Raw genomic sequence first — 24136 nt, forward strand, 5'->3', positions numbered from 1 at the left:
ATAGATCTTACGTAAGCCTTGGACTAAAATGTTTTGTCTGTTGCTTGTGAAATGTGCTCTGACATAGCTGCCTTTCCTTTCCCAACTTTCTTTACACTATTCTTTTGCTCTCAGGTATCATGTTTACAACACGCATCCATTGATTCAGTTTGGCTTCTTCAGCCTCTGTGCTGTATTGCTCTAATTATTCCAGGGTGTAATCACTGTTTCATTTCACACTGCTGTCTTAAAATCTAGTGATCTTGCCTCATTGCCTACTCTTAGTAACTACTACCTGGCAAATTGTCATTTTCCTTTTGGCTTCATTTTATTCTCATTCTGTAATTTCTATAATTTTCTGTGCTTAATAGGATCCTGAAAGCTCTTGAAGTGGATAGAAATATGATATTTTGCTTGTCTCTAAAATGTCTCAAGCACCTATGGTATTCTCTATAAAGATTTGGATTTTTCTGGTAAAGAACCCCCTGATTACTTTCTACCATCTATTCAATTATATGTTTCTACACTCTTTTAATGTTCAAGTTATTAGTTCAGATACCTTGAGAAAACCTTCTGACTATAAAAACGTTTCAGAAGGATATTTAAAGTATTAAAAATCAGTGCATTGACAACCAAGAGCTCAACAGCCGTAATGTTCATTTGCTTTAGCAAACATCTGTGATTTTCATACAGTCATACAACACTGATTTTTTACCTTGTACTTATTCTTGCAGCTAGGTGCTCAGTGTAGAGGCACCTAACAAGATAACTCACTTGGTTAGAACATGGTGCTAATACTGCCAAGGTTGCAGGTTCAATCCCAGTATGGGCTATTTGCTTAAGATTTCGACTTGATGATCCTTGTGGGTCTCTTCCAACTCAAAATACTCTGTGATTCAAGATTCTGTGATAAGTTAGCCTCTCTGTATTGAGTGATTTAGGAGCACTAGTTCATTTGAGTGCTTGACTGTTTCCTAATTGGAATGTTCATAATTAACACTTTTTTCCCCAAATGTACTGAAAGGCTAGTGTGTCTACAAAAAAAATTAAAATAACAAGAAAAAGCAAAATAATTAGGAATCATAACTAATTCCACTTTCCTCGATTTCTGTTGTTTGCTGAGGTAAGGTTTTGTGTTCGTTTGTTTTAATTAGTTTTTTGGTAAATTGCTGTTAGTGATGTTTTTTAAACATACGCCTGCTATTTTGGGTTTAGGTAAAAAATGAGATTTAATTAATATCAACTGATCACTGATTCTAAATGATGATTATAAATTCTTATGTTCTACAGATGTTGTTGTTGCTAATCATCTCTGTAGTTTGAGCATTAGTGAAGAGAACGGCTTGAGTCTACATTTAAAAAAACCTAAAAGGACAAGAGATTACAAGATAATTTTCAATCAGTAAGCTGGAGGTGAAGGATAAACATAATATCTACATTAAATTTGCTTTATTCAAAATTTTTTTCTGCTTATTGTGCAGCTATTGTCAAAATAAAAAAAAAAAAAAAAACCCAAATAAAAAACAAACAATCCAAAAGCTCCATCCACACATATTTATAAGATGTAAGCATAGATTTGACTTGTTGAATTACTTAGATTTCAGGATAAAATATTTTGGGTCTGTCCATGGGCTAACAGACTGATCAATTCTTGAATTCTGCTAGAAAAATCCAACTCCATCCCCACTGGGCACCTAATATTGTTATCCAGTACCAACCCAGAAAGAGGATAAGAATAAACTGACATCCTGGTTCATTCAGGAGTGTCATACTGGATTCTACAGCTTGAAGCCTCAGGATATAGCTATCAGGGGAGAAGTAGGCATCTCAGCAGAGCTCACATCTGGTTAATGACTAAGGAGTTCCTCAGGCTGTGAAATGGTGTATCCCCAATGCTTGTACATGTGTTTTATTCCAGAATTGAAAAAATGGAAAAATTCACTGGACAGATTCACTAGAACAGCACTTTTTGTTTGTGTGTTTGTTTGGGTTTTTTTATATTCTCTCACCTCCTTAGAATTTGCATTGTGAAACAGCCTATGTTTTTCTCAACGTTCATTTTTTCTTTTTAACTGCATCAGTTTCACTGTGTTAGTTAGGGGTTCTCTTGTTAGTTTTTCAACTTATTTGAATTTTACCTTCTGAGATAAAAAAGCAAAAGAAAATAACAGTACACAGAATCACAACTTGTAGTGGGAATGAATCTGGACAGATAAACTATATTATTATGTCAGAGCCATTTCATGCTGGGTTTATGTTTTAGAAATGGATAAATGACAAAAAAAATTCTGATGTGCACTGTACATTTGCCTAGAAGACAAAAGATAAACTCTGTAGTCATTACCTTGAAGGGCAGCTAATAACAGACTTTCTTGTTACTCTTGAGAAAGTTTTTGCACTGCCAAAAGGACAGTCTGAATGGATGCAAATTTTCTCACCAGTGTCTGCCATTTTATGACATTTGTACTGCATAATTTTTCTCTTACTTTTCTTGCCAAGAAATTTCTTTGGTTCATGCTGCATCACTCCATTCTGTAACTGTTATAGTTTATTAAAAGAAATTAGAATGGAATAGTATATTTAACCAGACCCTAATATTTACAAAATCTGTACTACGCTTGTAGATGGATGCCTAAATTTCAGGATTACTATCCAGAAAATTACTGTCTTTTCCTTGTTCCTATTTCCTTTTGAAAGGATCTCTCTGCCTTGGTTTGCTTATGTAATGGAAGGTGATAAGGCAAGTTCTTTCACCTGTAGACTCATTCTTCCTATGAATTTTGATACTGGTGTGATTTGTCTACCTTAATTCTGAAATTTCCAAGAGTAGTCGTAAGCTGTACCCTGAAGAGGATGTTTGGGATCTGACAGTTACTAGAGTTCAACTGTACATTTAAAATTCTAGAATAATATTTTGAATTCTGATTATTTGCGGGATTTAATGTCTGTCTTTTAAAGGTATACTTTTTCTTTATTCCTTTTTTGAGAAAAATCAAAGTGCCAAAATAGAAACTGAAATGCAACATAGTACTGGGCTTTGAATACTCAATAAATGAGCAGTTCTTTTGGTCTTTTAGAATAAAAATATTGTACATTTTTTTCAAAGATGTTTGAAAGCTCTCTTTCTGAATCATACTTATTTGCATGTTTCCTGGTTTTAGGAGAAGGAAGACAGTGAACTGAATTGGTACATATGAATTTTCATGAATTTTGTATTATGCAGCTCTGAGCTTACAGTATGAGCAGTGAAAGCTGAAGTGCTTTTTCATTTTATGGTGGTTTTGCTTTTATTATTTACTGTTTACTACTGAACACAGAAGTTTGGCTGAGTGACTAGTTTGGCTGAAAAAAGAGTCACTACCTTCAGTAATGACTGTCAATTCTTTTGCAGTTAATATATGGCTCATATGCCTAAAAATAGTGTTGGTTTGAAGCAGTAGTATTACAGTCAAGTTACTGAAAGCAGGAAGTAGAAATGAAAGTTTCTGTGGCACAATGACAGCATCTAGTTTTATTTCAGATGTACTGGGCTGCCCCCTCCGGAACATCAAAGATCACCCACAAGAACGCCAGGCAATGGCTCAAGCTTTTTGTTCATGCACCAAAGTTAGCTAGCAACATTTCAGTTACTGATTATTTGTTGTATATCTTGTGAGGATGTAAAGGACAGAGATCAGTTTTTAAATGTGTTCTTAGTTCCTGTAGTATCTGTTGTAGTTACATTTAATTTGTAGTTAGAGTTGTTCAAATAGGTACTGAGTGAAATGCAGTTTTCAGGAAGGGCTTTTAATTGTCACAGACAAACTTTCTCTACCAAGTAAAGGTGACATGAGTTGCATGCCCTATGAAAAATCAGTAGAAAAAGAGGGCCTCGAAGACTAGAAAAGATCTAACATTGTAGAATCTACAAACAGAAATATGGGAGGTAGAGGAAAACTTTGGTTTGTTTCAGAAGATTGTTTCAGGAGATTTCAGATCTTACAGAAAATATTCATGAAGGTGGATAATGCAAGAGGGAAGTTGTTTCTCAGAGCCTGTTTTATGTTAAAAAATTGTCAGGAAAATGTGTACCACTTTTATGATTGTAGGAATATAATATCACCTATACAGCACATCTACTGTTTGAAAGGTCAGAGCTAAAAGATACTGTGCAGAAGTTTAAGGCTCAGAAGCTGTCATGTAGAAGCTAAAGTTGAACAATTCTGTCTTCTCCTGCACTGGAAGGAAAAGCATAATACTGAAGGATTACACTTCACTTACTATGATATTACCAAGTAAACCCTGGAGGGAAGGAAAGGGAATTTCATTCTAGACTGTTTCAAGTTATATTTCTCTTGTATTCAGGTGATAAGCTAGCAAACTAGCCATCCTTATCATTATTGTTGTTGTCATTTTTATTATTATTATTTTATTATGTTGACAGGAAAAAAGAAATAATGTTCAAAAAAATTGGATGCTTCAGTTCTGGGGAGGACAAACTGATAGTGGAGAGGGCTTTTTCTTTTCCCTGCCTTTTCTGAGTCAAGGTTTTTCTCACCATTTTCAATCTGGCTGTTGTGCAGGTGGTTGACCAAATTGACACACTGACGTCTGATCTGCAGCTGGAGGATGAGATGACAGACAGTTCCAAAACAGACACACTTAACAGCAGCTCTAGCAGCACAACAGCTTCCAGCTTGGAGAAAGTCAAGGTGCGCAGCAACCCCCCTCTCATCAAGCCGCCTGCACACCCCTCTGCCATCCTCACCGTGCTGCGGAAGCCAAACCCACCTCCGCCTCCACCACGACTGACGCCTGTCAAGTGTGATGAACCTCCCAGGCTGCCTCCTTTGGCCAACCCAGTCAAGACGAATGGCACCCTGCTGCGAAATGGGGGCTTGCCAGTTGGGCCCAGCCGCATCCCGAATGGAGATGTGTGCTGTATACCGAACAATAATTTGGAGAAAGTCGTGGTGCAACCTCTGATGCACAGACCTGAGAAAGAACGGTGTCCTCAGCCGGGAGCAAGGGAACGGGTACGATTTAGTGAAAAAGTGCAGTACCACGGCTATTGCCCTGACTGTGATGTTCGGTATAACATTAAAAACAGGGAGGTGCACTTGCACAGTGACTCGTCCCGTGTTGCTGGAAAGCTGCCACACCAGTGCCCTCCTCTGCCACCTCCACCACCTCCACTGCCTCCATTTCCTCTGGAAAATGGAGGGTTGGGGATAAGTCCCAGTAATAGCTTTCCTCCTCCAAGACCTGCAACTGTGCCTCCACAAACTGCACCAAAACCCCAGAAGACCATCTTGAGGAAATCAACCACTACAACAGTGTGAAGTATGCCACTTGTAATAACTCTTTATTTTTTCCTATATATAAACATAAATAGGTAATGAGCACTTTCTACTTGAGCAATAAAAAGACCCAATGTATTACTCCCTGTGTCCAGTGGAGTGGCATAAAAATCACATGGTAAGTACAAAGAGGAATACTGTTGATCTTATTTGTACCCACCAAAAATACCATTAAGCCAAAGGATGCTGAAAAAATATTCATTATTTAGCAGTTTCTTAATTGTAGCATGGTTTAAAAAGCAATGAAAAGAAAGTTCAGTACGAAAATACTGAATAGTGATCTGTGACAGATTTTAGCCTATCTGACATGAGGCAATAAACATTACTCCTGGGTTTTGGGGCTTTTAAAATGTCTTTTGATGAGGCAAAGTGTAGTACCAGCTAACAGCGTTTGACTGCAAATGCATTTTTCTCTGCATGACTGCTTGAACGAATGCATTGTGTGTGGAGTGGTGCAGTAGGAAGTAATCATTGGACTTTCAGGCAGCTTGCTCTTTGGTGGTGAAGTAAAGAAATAATTGAAACATATGTTGGCGTGGCTCTGGAAAACTGAGTTATCTTGTGTTTCTCACTTGCTCAGTGTGTCACAGCCAATGTAAAGTACAGAGTTTTAAGATTAGCAGGGAGAGCCCCATTCAGTTCCTCTGTATTTCCACTGCTCCATGCTCAAAATGGTAGTGATATTTTATCTCGTACAATGGCAGTAGATTTTAAAAACAAAACTCAGTCCTATGTTTTTCCCAAAGCTTTTGTCTGGTGCAAATCTCTTTTGAAGGCAATGAACATGTTGCCTAAGGCCTTCAGGGACATCCACTTAATTCATGTAAAGAGCTTTGAAGTTGAAAAGCTCTGTGCAATTATGGAGCATTAACATTGCAAAACAAGATATTTTACATGTTATCACATTTTGATGGTGAACCCAATTAATATTCTTACTAGTTGAAAAAAAGTCCTCAGTGTTTTTAATTATTTTATGAAAGAACATCCTTTTATTCTCACAAAGAGAATTACAGGGACTTACAGTTTAAAAAACATCCAGTCAGTGAAGGAAGTCTGATAATAAATCTGTTATTTACAAAACTTGTTCCAAATTAATCTCAAATGGCCAACAGCAAATACTATACTAAAAAAATATTCTCATTTCAGCTGAAGTGTAAAAGGTACTTTGTGATGAAACAGACAAAACTAGACAAAAGAGATTTTTAATTTTAATTTCTCTTTACATGCAGTAATAGGTAAACTGAAAACCAATCCTGCGCTGGTTTAAAAGTTAACCAACAGGGGAAACCAACCCAACTCAAAAGAGAGATTACAAATCAGAATAACAATTTAATAAAATAATACAATAAGTACGACCACACGGACAAGCAACCGGCCCTAACCCACAACAGAACGGTGCTCCCTGGGCCCCCCCTGAGTCCAAAGCAAAGGAAGAGGGGAAAAACCTGCTGGTGGGAGAGCTGCTGCAGTCCGGCCAAAGTGGTGATTGCACTTCAGTTGAGGGTGGTGATCTCAGCCCAGCTGAGAGCGGTGAGCTGCAGTCTGGTTGAGAGCGGTGAGCTGCAGTCCTCCTCTGGATCCCACGAGAGGTGGAAAGGTTCTGAAACTCCAGGTTTATATATTCTCCAGCTCAGGCAGCAATGCTTAGTCCCTCCCTCAGAGCAGGGAATTCCATAAGAGGATGTTCAGTCCTTCCATCAGAGTGGGGAATTCCATAAAAGGGTGTGAGGGTGCTCAGTCAGGGAATTCCACAAAAGGGCATGAGGACAGGAGCATTGGGGGGGGGGGGGCACCTCGCAGGCCTCTACTGACAAAAGTTTCTGGGAAATGGCATGGAGGGCTATAGAATACACAGTTTTGGGCTACACCCATCCAGTGATGAATCGGTCCCAGCTGTTTTAACTAGGACACAATCCTCAAGCTATTTCCCTGTATACATATTTCAATACATTTATAGTATTTAGGATTAAGTAATAAGAATAATCATGACAAAAATTCTAGCAAATTATAACCATTTGGAAAACTTTGAGGTAAAAAAAGATTGTATTTTGTGTAAATATACATTTAGGGTCTAAAGCTTCATACTTTATTCCCTGCATAAAAGGCTAAGGAAGGAAATAATCTTAAATGCTTAATCGTTCTTTCTCCTTATCTTCCCATGTGTTTTTCATGATGCACTTTACATTTTGTATTGTTTGACTGTACTTAATCCCATGACAGCTGTTGCCAAGTGAAGTGAGTCCTGGCACTTGGCAGCAAGAGATAGTAACTCATTTGCTACCCAAATGAAGTTTTTGTCACGTAGATTCTGCTCATATACTGGAACTCCACATTACCTCCTTTGCTCATATGTTAAAAATTACATTTAAAATTATTTGAATTTTGTGTGGACATATCCACATTGCATATGTACAAGTTTTCCTTTTAAAAAGAAAATTCCTGCTGTCTTGACTTTTATCACTACTGTAGACATCGTATATCTCTTATAGGTTAGCTTAGTATTTTTTTCATTCTGAAAAGAGCTACCATGTAGAAGAAATTATAAGAAAATGCAAATCAAATATTACATATTTTATATAAAATGTTTGTTTCATCTTAAATTAGGGAAAATAACACTGAATCATTTTAGGGGAGTAGGATCTGCTGCACGTATCTTTCCCCACTTGGCTTAATTTTTCCAATATGAACTCACTTCTGATAGCAGAGCACAGTATTTCTCCTTTGGGCTTTTAAGAACATCTTAGTACCTATAAACTGGATGCTGTACTCAGTAGCTGTGCATTGATATACATGTAAATGTCACTTTTGTTTCAGTGTTAAGTTTAAAGTTCTCAGCTCTGGAAAGTTTAAGTAGCATCTGAATTTCAGCAGTTCATGTTCAGTTTTGATATCCAAAATTTCTGTCTTGTACTTTGTCCTCACCTTCAGAAATGCTTTCTTTTTTCTTTCCCCATGCTTCCTGAGTATCTTTTCACAAACTACTGCCCTTCATGAATTTTCACACAGGTGCAAATGCTGTGCTATAAAAAGAAAAGATTCATCTCTTTGAATGCAATGCTATCTTTGGCCAGAAATGCTGGAGTTTCCAAATGTGACAGAAATACGTTGTTTTTCAGAAAAGTTTTCTAACTCAGGCTTTTTTTAGTGCAACATGTTCCAAAGTCTCTGTTAAATCATAGTGCAAAAGTGGAATCAATTCTGTTTTAATAAGAATGTCTCTGGCCTGTATCCTATTGTGAGGTATTTTTATCAGTGTAACAATTTCACATTATTGGCAGGACAGGATAAAATTAAGGTTAAAACAGGTAAACTTACAAAGCATAGGAAACAATTAACTCTAAGTTTTACAGCACTGTCTGATAGAAATGGCATAACAACAAATGCAATATGGTATTCAGCTAGCAGTGATTTTTACATTTGTCTTAGGAATGTAAGCTCTGTGAAGCATTTTTGAACACACACAATGTAACACGCTTCACACTTTCCTGAGGAAAACCCAATAAGCTAACCGGAACTGGACAGGAATTGTCTGCCTTTGAAATGTAAGTGTAATATCTCTGAGATTATGCTTAGTGTTTTGTAGAAATATTCATACTTGAAAAAAATGAAACTCCAGTTACAGTACTCAGAGCTTTAATTCAGTGTTTACCATTCAGTTTGCCATTCAGGTTTGATTCCCCAAAGGTATTTTAAAGTCTGGATTGTCCAGATCTAGTCTTGTCAAATGCAAATAGAAGGAGAAGGTGGTTTCCATCAATTTAATGAAAAAATAATTTAGGAAAATTAAGATAAGCAATCAAAATTGCTTAATTTGTAACAATGGCACTTACTAATAAAGGCTAATGTGAATGCATTGTAAGAAAGAAACACTAGGAGAGTGGAATCCAATAACAATACTTTTTAAGGACATAAGATGGGAATCTTCGAAAAGATCGTGGATTTTTCTATAACCTAGTAGAAGTCATTGTTCTTCCTTCTCACTTCTGAAGTTGTTACACTTTTCATCACATCATCCATTGTTCTTGAAAACAAAAAAAATTCCAAATATTCATCTAAATTTTTTATTATTAAATCAATTTTTTTTTTAAATATGACATGAAGTAAGTGAAATAGACTACAACTCTTGCTATTAACTTCTTTCAGAAAACTTTATTATTGGTTTTGAAGAAGAGAACAGTGTGAATCTTTTAATTACCAGATGGATTTGCGTGTGCCCTCTGGACTTCCTGAGATCTCTTTGTTTCCATGTTCTAATTATGACTTTCCTTTCAGTGATACCACGAACAGTAATTTTACATGTGGAGATAAAATCATGCTATGGTTGCTATGTCACTTGTCTGATTTACTGTTGCAGTAAGCACATGTACTGAGCACATATTTTTGCTGAGGCAGCATTTCTCATATTCTGTATATATGCTGTGATCCATGCTTTTTCAGAGGCTGTGTGTGTATGTAGAAGCAAAATGCCTATCCACTGTTCAAACTAGTAATGGTAATAAAACATAAGGCTCAGAACTGCAGCAAGGTTTTGCAAGCGAGGTAAGTGCAAAGGCATGTGGTAGAATATCTATGGTAAACCATGGTAAGCACAATGTCTTGAATACTTAATCTGAAAAGTACTTGGCACCTGTTAAATAACTACACGGTATTTTGTGGGGAAGTTTGTGTACATGTAATGGTTACATGCTGCAGCGTAACATTTCCTTACCTATTAACACAGACCAAGAAGTCCATAACTGAAGCAGCAGCAACGGTGCTGGTGTTACTGGCTCAGTGGTGCATGCAAACTGCAGTACAACCTCATCTTTGGTAGCAGTTACATGTTGATGGCTCTTAATTGGGAAAAATTAGGAGGGATTTTATCTCACTAGCCTGTTCTATGGTGGCAAATAGTCCAAGAGAGCAAGTTCCTCTATCAAAATTTTGTTGATATTTTATCCATCTTGGGTTAGCTCTGGGGAACATGTGCAAGCTAATTCCTGGTGCTTACTGATATAAGATGTGTCTAGCTCATGTTGGTAAAAGAGCTCTCTTGTAGCTGTGACTGGAGCTGCTGGGAAAAATGGACTTGACTGGGTATCCTGCTGCAGGAGAGGGGCCCATGCTCTTGTCAAGCTGTACAAGTCTGCTCCTGTTCTCTGTTTCTTCACATTTTTTCATAAATGGCAATATTATATTACTACATGGTTGGAGTGTTTTGTTAAAAAATTGCAGCTGCACTGTGTTCATCAGCTGGGCTACATCGTTTCTGTAGTGCAAACAGGTGGGACTATGACTGTGTTTGGGTTGCCCACTCCTTTGTAATGCTGAATCTTTGCAAATTTTGAGGCAGAGTTTTCTTACTTTTGAGGTAATCAGTCTCCTGTCAGGTTATAAAAACTAGATGAGAATCTCTCATGCAGGTGTGATGAAGAGGGACTAGAACCTTTCATGTCTTGAGGGACTGTTTTTGTTATTGCAGGACTGTGTATCTTTTTTCGTGTGAAAATGTTTTTTATAGACAGATGAGAAAAATGTCAGGAAAAGAAGTAGAACATAAATTGCACCTGATAGCCAACCGCAATGCTTTGTACAATGAGTAAGACCAGAAATATCCTACTGCCTTGCTTGGGGAAGAGAGAGAGTGGAACTCCAGGAATTGCTGCATCTTTCTTCTCAGGAGTTTTTTCTTTTATCCTGAAACACTAGATGTATACTAGATTGCTAAGGAAATTAGTCTACCTCACTGTTGGTTGTAAATTATGTTCATAATAAGTAATTATGTGTTAATGAGAGTTTTCTGATACCAGATCTGTCCCTCTGTGTTTTCTGTTTGATCTTTTGACTAACTTCTTATCCTATCTTGCAAGCAATAATGGAGAAACAGCTACACAAGAAGGGAAAATAATAGGTAAATTTTGAAAAAAAGAGAACTTTAAACAGATATAATTAAGTATATTCCTCAACAGTGCTTACATGATGATGACAACATCAATCTAAGAGCTTGTTTTTCTTTAAATAGGGTTCTTATCATTACTTTAAACTTAATCTTGAGTCACCTTAAGCCTAAAAGAGCACGTAAAAAACCAGTCAGTGACAGAATTTCTCATAGAAGTGTTTATTTCCTTTCCAGTTCAACATTGATTTTGCTAAGTAAAAGTTAGTAATACATGTCAGTCTCCTTCTTGGATAAAAGAAGGTGAAAACCAAAACATTGTGATAGTATCTCTTTGTTTATACAAAGAGATACTATCATATTGTTTATACACAATGCTTACAGAATATTTTTGGTTTTTGCAAATACATTGCTGATTGTATACTGGAGCTAATGTTCTAATTGGACTCCTGATACTGAAGCTAATTGGCTATGTCCCTGTATTGCTTCAAATCTAGGATGCAACTTGTGCTCCAGATCCCTTGACGAGTTGTCCCAAGGCCTTGAGGTTCCTCTTGATTCTCTGCAGCATCCTTGATGGGTTATTGCAGGGAGATTGAACTAGATGACCTTTAAAGGTCTGTGGAAGAAGGAGTGGCAAAGACAATGTGTGGTGAACTGAGAGTAACCAACATTCCCTGTCCTTCTGCACCACTGGCAGGGAGGAGATAGAGAAATCGTGAGTGAAGCTGAGCCCAGGAAGAAAGAAGAGTTGGGACAAGGTAGTTTTCCCTGTCCCTAATTTGACTCATGACCCTTTTGTTATGTTTTCTCTCCCCTGTCCAGCTGAGGAGAGGAAGTGATAGAGCAACTGTCTCGGGTACCTGCCATCCAGGCAGGCTCCCCCCCGCACAGTGTCCAAGAGTGCCAAGATCTGATGGACTGTTACTGGAAAGTGTCCTTTCCTTATAATCGATCTTCAGAAAGAGATAGTGCAAATTAAAAGTCAGGAAAAATAAAGTAACTGTATTTCATACTCTCAAAACTTTTCTGCAAGTTTGAATTTTCTGGCTGTGATTTGCTTTACCTAATTAAATGTTTAGAAGGAACTTATTCATTAATTCTAGGGAAAAAAGGTTTCTGACATGAGAGGATCCATTAATATAGTAAAAGAAAAAAAATACCGTTGTCTGAGTTAATAAAATCAGACTAGAAATGAGATTAAGATTCTTCACAATGAGCTGTGTAAGAACTCACTTGGAAAAGTAATCAGTAATCCACAATATGAAGTCTTTGAATTAATATTGTATTTCTCTTAAAAAGGAGGCACACTAGGTCTAAGGAAAATACTTCGAAGGTCTACAGTGGTAAGCAGGAAGGCAAAGTAATTTACTCTAATGCTTCCTGTTAGCCATTAAAAGGACTTGTACACCTTTCATTATAAGACAGATGAAAAATATACTTTTATGATGTTGCCAGCAGGTGCAATTTTGTACTTGACAAAGAAGAGAGATGAAAAAAAAAGAATCACTTAAGCATGCCGGAAGCAATAGAAAATTAAAGTGTCAAACTTTGTTTTTTATAAACAGGCACAACTCGGTACAAATTGTTCAGTCTGTTAATGAATTGCTTGTACTTGGTGACTTGAAATGAATGGGTTGGAAGCCTTTTATGGGTATATATGGAAGTGCTTCTTTAGCCACTAGAATCACGATTTTAGAATAAGCCATCTTCATGTACCTATGTGTAAAATCTGCAGCAGAACGGAATACTGCAGAGGAGCTGTATGGGCAGATATTTTGGCAACCAAATTTTTTGTCATCTGTGCAGGAATCAGCCTCAATATCAGTCAGTTGATGCAGCCATAGACAAATGCTCTTCAAATTCCAGTGCTGATGTGACTTATTATACATTTAACCCTGCACTGTTTTTGGGAAAACCATCCTAAGGTACCTTTGCTGATCATTCCTGTGTCCTCTCTACAATAAGTGAACTACAGGCACTTTTTCAGTGCAGCAGTGAACCGATTGAGTGGTCCAAGCTGTCTGAAAAAATTTTTATTCCCAAAATCGTTGAGTCTATGAAAGAGGAGAGTGGAAAAAGAATCAACCTTGTCACAGAGATGTGAATTTTTGCCTTGACTTGACTTGTTTCTTCAAAGCATGATAAGAATACACTCAAAATGTTTTCATATATCACCAAAATAACTGAGGATAAAATATTATCAAAATAAGATTTTGAGTTGTGTTATGATGTGATTTAAGTAATTCTTCTAGTAAAATAGATCTTTTCATAAGAATTAAGGTAATCATAATACCAATAAAGTAATGAATCCACAAGGAAGAGCTTTTCATGGGTGTTTATTTTCTAAAACATAATCACTGCAGATACGAATGAAACACAAATGGATTTTTAGCAACAGAAATAGCACCACTCTAATTTGCATTAATAAGATAGTAGTTAAGCTTTTTTTCTGCTAAGGACTTGTTGGGAAATTATTTTTATTTCTATCCTAGCAAGTATAATGAAGAAACTGTGTATTTTTCTTTCTCTTTTTGAACTTTAATTTTGAGTTGTTTAAAAAAACCCCAGAAACCAAACCAAACCAAACAAACCAACACCAAACAAACAAAAGCACAACAAAACACTGGAAACAAAGAAACAAACAAACAAAAATGGAAGAAAAGAGAGGAAAAATGTATTTGATTCCTTTGTGCTATATAACACATTTGGCGTTTTTAAGTGCATTAGTAATGCTCACATTTTCAGCTTCTGAGAAACTCTGATAATTGAAATACTAGTTAGTGAAAAACTGACCTACAAAAAAATGAAAGTAACAATCAACAGAACAATAAATTCCATGGAATTTTGATAAACATGTATAATATAAATAATTACTGAACAGGCTGGGAAAGAGACTCATCTGATAAAGATTTTCTGTTCCCATGAGTTTTGACAAAAAACTTAGTAGTTCACTAAAAGGAATTTTAAGACTCTTCCAACAGCTTGTGTAGAACGTGTTCTGCATGTACATGCAATGACATAGTAACTGATTCATGACATTGGTTACGAGTCTGTACAAGAAAACCTGTGTAAACCAATAGGCCAAATTTTGATGATGCATTTATTTTCATAATCCATCATAATTTTTTCCATATTAAGTTCCTATTTGTTATAAATTTATTTAAAATATTTTTACAAGCTCGTAATATGTTGCAGATAAAGTATATCACTTTGTGATAGATTTGTTTAAAACTTTTTAGTAATCACACCTCCTGAAGAAATGTAGAAATACAGCTATGGTCATTCATAATTTGTAATTTATTTGTTTGAAATCTCTGTAAACAACTTTATATGACCCTGAATACTTTACTGACTGATTTTTTTCCCTGTCATGACCTGATTTTTAAATACAAGACTAGTATCTTAAGAGCATGTCTAACTTGCAGACTTTTAAGTAGACACTACTTGGAGAGCAGTTGTACTATTTGAGAGCTGTTTCAACTTGGGTTTTGCCAAAACTTGGAAAAGACTCATAGATACTGAAATAATCCTCAGTTTATGACAATTCTAAGCATTGTTCTAATTAGTAAAATATTTTGTTACAATATGTTGAGTAGATTATTATTAATGTGCATGAAAAGGATATCATATCCTAGGGGCAGGAAGAAAAATGTGTCTACATCTGAAAGCCAGCAGCTAACATTGGCTTTGTCCTTTGTTTTGTTAGAGATCTTAAAATGCATATATTTGCATTTTCGTTTATTGTCATTTAGGTTTGAACTTGTCATTGTGATGTACAGGCCGATTATGCTAGTGTTCAGTGCAAAAGTACAGAAAATGAAAGAGTTTGTTCCAAGTATTTTGTAATTTGGTGTACTTTCAGGTCGTTTCTGATCACACACATCAGAGTAAGTCTACTAAAACTGTTTTCTGTTATTCCACGTGGGAAACAGCTTTTAGAGGCTGAACTGTATTGCTTAGGCAGAAGAAGCATTAAACAAGGGAAACGCTGAAGCAGAACAGTAAATACATATGAACTTAAGGCTCAGTATTTAAATTTTGTAGCATTAATACTTTTTTCGCATACATTGTTCATTTTCAGCCTCTTCTTTTTTCTGAGATTTAGCTCCAGCTGTACAGAAACGTGGTGTTCAGTCACTTCTTTTAAGGCTAAAAGAACAGAAAATAAGGTTGTAAATATATTATAACTGACTCATTGGTTTCTAGAAATTTGGCCTTATTGGTGTACCTTACTGAAGGGAAACCTTGCTCTAACAAACTCCACTGTTGATCTTTAGTCTGAATTCACAGGCTGAGACAAGCATTCCTATATACTAGTATCTCTTTTAACAAGTTTGTTTCACTACCACTCATTAACCATACATGCATGAGATTAATTATTTGTCTCTCAGACATGAAATGAATCTTTTAAATCATGTTTAAATGAATATTTCATCAGCTTTCAAGCACCGGTGTTTTGTATGGTGTGTTTTCAAGAGAAATTTGATCTATGAATGGAAGCTTTAAATGCTGGAAATACAAAGCAGAGAGCTTTGTCAAAGTGCTGTAAGATTTTAGGAAAAAAGATACATATTAGAAATTACTAAGAGTAGGTATTGGCTTTCTGTTTAACAGGAAATTTTGTGTAAGGGCCTGCCCACTGTTCTTGAAGCACAAAGACACATTGGTGCCCTGAATCTCACCAGAACTGCCAGTTTTCAGCTGTAGGGACAGCTCAATAAAGCACTCAATAAAGGTGTAGTTTTGTCCCTGATCTGTTGTGTCACGTGTGTTCTGGTCTGGGCCTGGGAACCTTGTCCTGCAGCTGTGCTGTCAGCAGTGCATGTTCATGGTACTGGGCTTTTGTGGCAAGTTTATGGGGGGAACGGGACAGGCTGCAGGGGTGGCTTCTGTGGGAAGATGTTCCCCATGTTACAAAGAGTCAGTTGCAGCTGTCTCCAACACAGACTCACTGCTGACCAAGGCTGAACCTGTCTGCAATGTTGGTAGGACCTCTGGGATAGCATAGTTCAGAAGGTGTAAAAAAAGCTGCACAACAGCAGCTGGGAGAGGAAAGTGAGAATATGTGAGAGAATCAACCCTGTGGACACCAAGGTCAGTGAAGGAGGGAGAGAAGGTGTTTCAGGTGTCAGAACAGAGATTTCTCTGCAGCCCATAGTAAGGCAGGCTGTCCCACTGCGGCCCGTGGAGGGGCATCGTGGAGCAGGTGGAGGCTGTGACTCCGTGGGAAGCCTGTGTGGCAGCTCTGTCCTGGCAGTACTTGTGGCCCCATGGAGAAAGGATTTGCTGGCAGGACTTGTGACTTCACAGGGGACCTGTGGTGGAGCAGTTTGTGAAGAACTGCACGCCATGGGAAGGGCTCGTGTTGAAGTTCATGAAGGACTGTTTCCCATGGGAGGGACCCCATGCTAGAGCAGTGGAAGAGTGTGTGGAGTCATCCCTCTGCAAAGGAAGGAGAGATAGAGACAATATGATGTGAACTGATTGTAACCAACATTCCCTGTCCCCTGGCACTGCTGACAGGGAGGAGGTAGAGAAATTCAAAGTCAAACTAAGCCCAAGAAGAAGGGAGGAGAGGGGAGAAGGTGTTTTTATATTTGTCCTTATTTCTCATTGTCTTACGCTGATCTTTGATTGGCAATAATTTAAACTAATTTTCCCAAGTTGGTTCTGTTTTACCTGTGATGGTAATTGCTGAATGGTCTCTCTCTGTCTGTATCTTGACCCATGAACCTTTTGTTGTATTTTCTCTCCTGTCCAGCTGAGGATGGGGCGTGATAGAGGGGCTTTTTGAGCATGTGGCAGCCAGCTAAAGTAAACCCACCACAGCACAGTAGAACCTATGGACCTGTGACTATCTTTTGCTATTCTTTCACTACCTAACATTAATTTTTCAGTTCCAGTTAATCTAAGATAAAGAAGAATTTATGAGTCTGTCTTGAGAAACTGAAGTTGAATACTAGTTAAGAAAAAAATTGATACAAAGTAAAAACATGAGTGAGATCTAATATGCAGTTGTAATGCTCAAAAAAGTAAATTATATAGTATTTTGGCAGTCTGGGTTCCACACAATATTTTTGTTAAAGCAGTTCTAATGTTTTGTAAATCCTGTATGCTTCCATCAGGAATGAGGGAGAAATCATTAAAATTAAATCTTAATACTGACAACCATTTTCTGATCTTCAGAGAAAGAATTTGTACTAGAACTGTTTTTATTATACATTGCATGAACAAAATCAAAGAAGAATTTTCTTCAAGTTTCAATTTCACATGGTATGCTTTTCAATTTATTTTATTTTATGTTAAAAGGACTAAATAGAAGGAACACAGTGCAGGAAACTGTTTTTCAGAAAATTTTAGGTATATGTATGGCTTGATTATGAAATTATAAACTGTATAATCTCCTATTTGTGGTGCAATGACAAAGGCTTTTCAAAACTAGAGCTGTCTCTTCCCTCTCTAAATAAAAAGGATGAGGTCAAATTTATTTTAATTTTTTCAACACAGGGCTCACTGACCATCACCAGGTGATACGAGTTAAGCAAGTAGCTTGTAGTATTGTACCTCTGGAGGGAAACCTCACAAATTGCACTGAATATAAGCAAAAAAACACATGATTTTTAGTTACAGTCAAAGGTAGTTGCTAATTAATAGAGCAGATACTACAGTACAAATTAGGTTTATAAACAGTGTTATATTGTTGATGTAGCTAAGCATTGTAGACGCAATCTTCCTCACAGCTCTGTTTTTCTGAAGGCTGAGAGTAAACTACAGCATGAGCCCTGGACAACTAATTCCTGGGCAAATTGGACCCACCTAAAGGCAGGCAGGTGTGATGTGCAAAGGGATGATGAAGAAAAGTGAAGGGAAAGGGTGATTAGAAGACATTTTCCCTGCCTTATTTCTGAAAGAGGAACTGCGAAGGAGAGAAATGCAGCTATTGGGTGAACAGAGTAACTGTAACTCAGAGTAACTCGTGGGATTTACTTGTTCACTTGGGTCTCTAGTTTCTTGCTATGGATACAATTTATTGTGGTAACTTGTTTATCACTTACCATATGTTTCATGTGATGTACAACAGAGAAAAGTTTGTTTTGCCTCTTTTCTTTGGAGAACTTTTTGGTCATTTCTAATTTTTTATTAATTCCTTCCTAAACCCAAGAGCTTAAAGTGACTTGAGATATCAAAACCCAAGAAATTTTGCATACTCATTTTCATTATTTTTGCTTACTGTCAGAGGGTTTTTTGGCTGTCCAAACTGTACAGGTGCCACATTCATTTTGCATTAGAAGCTTTTTCAGCATGTTCAGTAGCAAGTATTTTGGGATAGTGTTAAAATTTTAAAAATATTTTCTTTCTCCCTGTTATTATGGCATGCCTATGTTTATATGAAAGAACATATTTAAATGTAGCTAACAGAAAACTTGAAAAACTAGAAAAAAAAATGCTCCTTTGGTCAAACTTTTAAAATATGAGACTTCTTTCTGGGCATATAATTTTAGAATGATACCTTAATAATTTATTTTAAAAAGACAGAGCACCAACTTGAGTGGAGGAGCTTGCTACTCTTTCAAACATGAAAAATTTAAAAACATTTATAAGCATTTCTGTGGGTGCATATCTGTACATAACAGTGTTATAGCAAGCAACTGCAAGCTTGTGCTGTTAATTCTTGCCTTTTTTAAGACATAAAAGTTTATTGGACAGTAATGGTTTCAGCCTCTTTAATGTCTTTCAAAGGTTAGTAAGCATCAGATGCTGGGACCTGGGGTGTTGCTGAGGGTTATGTTTGTTGGGAGGCTGCTGGTTGCAGCAAGTATGGCAGAGAGCAACAGGAAGTTATTACCTATTACCCCCTCCAAAGGTCCAAACCTTAATTTACAGCACAGAAACAGGGTGGAAGAAATATTGTCAAAGTTATGCCATGAAATTGCAGGGCTGAAAAGCAGAGAGCTTTGGAGAGGAGGAATAGGCAATGAAAGGAGGGACCACACTGAAGTGGAAAGCAGCGGGTGAAGTAGAGGTGAAGAAGAAAGGATGAAAGAAGAATACAAGAATATCAAGTCCACCTAGAAAGTATTCTGAACTGCATCACCACTGTCTGATATCCCAGCTTAGTAGTTTTATAGGTAATCTAAGTGGTGTCTTCACAAAATTTTTTTCCTGAAAGCCACATGACACAAAATGATAAAACATATAATTGTTACTTTTCTATTGAATATACAAGGAATGGACAGGGAACATTTGCTTTCGTTCCACATCTTTGTGTATTTTCTTTTGGTTTTTTTTTTTTAAATTCTCATAATGCCTGGAAGTTCTTTGGCTGAACAGGAAGTTTTTCTTTTGAACTCTTATGACTAACATAACCACGGGAAGCCTAAGAGCATTTCTGAGATTTCAAAAAAAAGAAGTGCAGCATGAAATAGGTAACATTTCATAAAAACCATAGAAGTGGTCCTGGGAGTAAATGGAAATTATAGAAGTACAGATGCATCTTATAGAACACGACAGTTAAAAGGGAATTTCATTGAAATATCATTTTAAATAGCTTAGGCAAAAATTAACCTTCTGAATAGGCAAGACCAAAAACATCACTAGAGCCAGTGCCTAGATTATTGCATCAGGGTGAATTGGACCCACTGTAATAATGAAAGGATATGCAGCTTGAAAAGGGCATGGACAAAGATAAATTAGAAACAGCTGTCAGAAAGAATTTTTAGAATCATGCATTTATGAAGTAGATACTGGCCAAGGCAGTTGATGAAAATCACAAAGGGACAAGAAGAGGGGAGAGAGAAAAAGAGATTGACGTCTCTTACTACCAGCTTCAGCTAAAAAAGATCTATACAGGAGATGTCTAATGTCCTTAATACTTGGTTTTACTCACTGCCACAGTAAACTATTCAATTAAAACATGTTTAATCTACCTCTTAAAATCTGTCTGTGTTTATGAGTCAAATTATCAAATAATAGAATGGTTTGGGCTGGAAGAGACCTTTAAAGATCATCTATTCCAACCCCCTGCAATGAACAGGGGAGCATTCAGCTACATCTCGTTGTTATAAGTCCTGTCCAAACTGACCCTGGTTGTTTCCAGGGATAGGGAATCTATAAGCTCTTAGAGAAACCTGTTCCAGTGTTCCACTAACCTCATCATTAAAAAAACTGACTTCCTTATATCTAATCGGAATGCTGCAATAAAGTCTCCCTTGAGTCTTTTGTCCCAGCTGAACAATATGAGAACATTCTATTCTCTCAGCCTTTCTTCATGGGAGATGTGCTCCAGCCCTTTAACCACTTTTGTGTCCTTTCTCTGGATTTGCTCCAACAGGATGATGTCCTTCCTGTGCTGGGGACCCCAGAGCTGGACACAGCACTCCAAGTGGGATCTCACAAAAGCAAAGTAGAGGGCAGAATCGTCCCTTGGCCTGCTGACCACACTGCTTTTGATGCAGCCCAGGACAAAGTTGCATTCCTGGGCTGCAAGCATACATTGCCAGTTCGTGTCCAGCCTCTCATCCCCCAGCATTTCCAAGTCCTTCTTGGCAGAGATGCTCTTGATTTTTTCGTCCCCCAGATTATACTGATACTGGAGGTTACCCCAGCACAATGCAGAATGACCTTGGTGGTGTTGAAGTTCGTGAGGCTCACAGGGGCCCACTTCACAGCACTTACATGCCACATCCAGCATGTACCAGGTTATTAAGGTTATGGAAGTAATTTCATAGCCACTTTTTGTAAATCCAGCTTGAAAAAGACTGTGCTCATGGAACTTGAGAGAAACTGACTGCTTACGTAGTGTACTGAGACAAAGCAACCCTCCACTGCTTTGAGACTTGCTACAGGATTACTTCTAAGGAGTATTTACCAATCACTAAAATAAATAATGTATCTAATATTGATGCTTACTAAGAGATGGGCACTTACTAAGATGCGCACCAGATATGTTTGAGGCTGTGTACCCAACTGCCTATGGTGAGAACGTGTGAAATGTTTCATTCCAGATAATATTTCTGATTAGACTTAAAACAATTTGGGTACAATTGCTATATCCAAATCTTTTGCCGTTTAAACCACATTGTAATAATCTAGCACAAGGATGAGCACTCAAAAAAACCATCAGATATCTACTGTAGAGACAGAAGCTTCAGCTTGAAGTATCAATTCAAGGATTCTTTGCAGTGGCCATGACGAGTTATATAGTGTCATATGGATTCTGAGGTTCATACATGGTAACAGTGACAGATCTGTCTGCCTATAAGTTAGGAGTGAAAATCCCTGGTAAATTAAAACCTGAAAAATTCCGTGGTAGTTCAAATAACTCTTTAGTAGAAGGAGAACACTGTATGAACTTAACAAGAGCTGCTTGCCAGCTTAGCTATTCAGACTTGAACTGTTTAAAATTACTTGCAGGATTAATATTAAGTACTGAACCACACATACCAGATAACCAAAAATGTAACTTAGCTGAACTGATATTTCTGATTTTCATTAGACAAGGAAAATGGCATTTTTGGTCGTTAAAACATTCAGTGAAAAAGGATGTATGATTACAATTTTTCAAATCTGTGAGTATGCTGGAAGTAAAATTCTGCTGCTTTTCCCCCTTTCAGATGAAATAAAGCCAAAAATACCTGATGTATGTTCATCAACTCTGTGCTATCCTGTTCTGGTGATACTGAAGAAAACAGTTCCCACTCACCTTGGAGAGGTGGTCCTCAGCTGGTCTTTCTCACCTATGAAACTTCTGAAGGCCCCAAAATCTTTGTTCATTTTCCCTTGTTATTCCATTTCTTTATGGTTTAATTGCTCTGAAATGTATATCCATTAATTTTATCTCTGAAATCAGGACTTCTAAAAAGTCAGAGCATTTTTAAATTATATATAATATAATAAAATTATTTATTATATATTTTGACTGTATATATCAAATTTCATTCAATATAGGCATACCTTGTTACAATTCTTTGGTTCAAAGATGATAAAAGTAGCATTCTGGTTTTCCAGAAAGAGAAACTTTTATTCTCAAAATTTAATCTTGGATAACCATTCATTGTTTTATTTTCCCCAAAATTACCTTTTGAAAGAAAGGAATATGAAATATTAATATCTCCTTTTGTACTTTAGATTTATGGTTGCATAGTGCAAATAATCATGAGGAGTGATGACTTCTATATTTTAGATGTAGTTGAAACCTGATGACAAAACAGGTGAAAATATTACAAAAACAATATTGTTATTTGGGGTTTTGTTTTGTTTTTTTGTTGTTGTTGTCTTTGTTGCTTTTAATTCAGTTAATTGAAGGGGAGCTGTTTTGTTTTGAGCTTTTTACTAGATTTTTTTATGTAGCAATGCATAAAAGGAGAGGGCCAAGTTGGAGGCTGATAAATGAATCTGTTGTTGTACGTGTTTTTACCAAAATATTGTGTACTTCACTTAAGTGTCCAAAAAAGTGAAATTGCAATTGATCCACCACTAATCATGTAAAAATATAATTTAATTTTATAGTATTTGCACCTTGAAGTCCATGTGCTAATCTGTTACACAATAATATTTCATATTCACTGCTCTGCTGTAAATGTTGCTCAAGGTTTAAAACCACACACAGCTGTCTCTCTGTTCTGTAATCACACACTGCACTTTGAAAATAGAGGTTAATGACCCTCTTTCAATGTGAAACCCCTGTAGTGTCTGCAGTAAGTTTCAACCTGTTGGCCTTTCTGTGTTAAATACTCCATGACTGTAGATCAGGGTTGATTATAAACTTGTAGGCAAATTCAGCACCAGCAGAAGTAGACAAATTTCACCAGTGTAAATATAATAATTTATACAAATAATGGGTTTGGTCCATTAAAACCATGAACCTGATACTCATATTTCCCACAATTTAAGTGTTCCTTAACCATCTTGCACTACAATTAAAAAGTTTATTTGAGCTCTTGAAGATTAATTACTGCAATTTTCCTCTACATCAGGTACCTCACGTCAGTTATGCACCTAGAATGGTTTAAAAGGGAATTGCTTTTAAGGATGTTTTTAATACCTACTTTTTCTGAAATTTTAAGGGCTCAACATAAAACTGCCATGTCTAGAGAAACAATGAATCTTGTCTGAAATGTTGCTGTTAAGCAAAATTTCACATTCAGTTGGGCAAAATAATACAAAATTGCATTTATAAAGTTAAGGTGAAGATGAATGACATTATTAGGTGTACACTAATAAAAACTAAAAAAAGAAACCTACTTCCTTATTAGAAAATCAAAATGTTAATTTCTTTAAAAAGGTAAATTCGCCGGAGAAAGAAAAGGGTTTTTTTACTCTATTTGTGACAGAAATCTTAGCTCTTATACACATTTATAAAAACACTGCTTCTTAAGAACTGTTATTATACTTGGTTACCTTTTGAAAATGGGGATGTTCATATTGTAGACTCTATGTGGAAAGCTTAATAATTGTGAAAAGTGGATCTAACTGTGTAGTAGAGGACTGGGGTGGTAAGGTTTTAAAAGACTTAGTGTCATGGTTTGAGGTACCCCCAAAATCCAATTCCCTAGCTCCATTCCCCCTCCCACATCTCTACCTAATGTGAGACGGGTTTTTCCAGACAAAACACACCAGACTCAAAGTGGGGGGAAAGGGAATATATTACAATGACTGTACAAATAAATACTATAACACATTATACACACGATCACAACTATCTCTACCATGACATATAGTATTTACAATGGATCAGATCTCTTCTCCCCTCCAAATAAAAGTCCAGGAGGGAAAGAAGGACAGATCCCTTCCAGTCTCTGAACAGCAGGAGTCTCTTTTAAGGCAGCAGGTCTCCTCATCTCATGCATGCAGCCGCTGTGGCTGGCTTTCTGCCAGCACTCACGAGGGAGGTATCCAAGCTCCCTCGGCCCCTTGACGCAGGCAAAGGGGTCTTCCTCCG

The 24136-nt window shown here is 36.9% G+C and overlaps 1 protein-coding gene across 4 annotated transcripts in view; it reads left to right on the plus strand.

The window, feature by feature from the left end:
• The window catches only part of PRR16 (proline rich 16), a 145926-nt gene that overhangs the window by 92639 nt on the left and 29151 nt on the right, over positions 1-24136 (plus strand). For 3 of the 4 annotated variants that reach the window (XM_027652600.1, XM_027652599.1, XM_027652602.1), the window contains one exon: positions 4542-5436. In XM_027652600.1, the coding sequence (XP_027508401.1) occupies positions 4542-5300 (759 nt within the window). In that variant the 3' untranslated portion in view covers positions 5301-5436. Of the gene's footprint in view, positions 1-4541; positions 5437-21809; positions 21832-24136 lie in introns of those variants that run through there. The other variant, XM_027652601.1, reaches the window with a different exon arrangement.

Source organism: Corapipo altera, unplaced genomic scaffold, assembly GCF_003945725.1.
Source record: "Corapipo altera isolate COAL_440 unplaced genomic scaffold, ASM394572v1 61286, whole genome shotgun sequence".
Lineage (NCBI taxonomy): Eukaryota > Metazoa > Chordata > Aves > Passeriformes > Pipridae > Corapipo > Corapipo altera.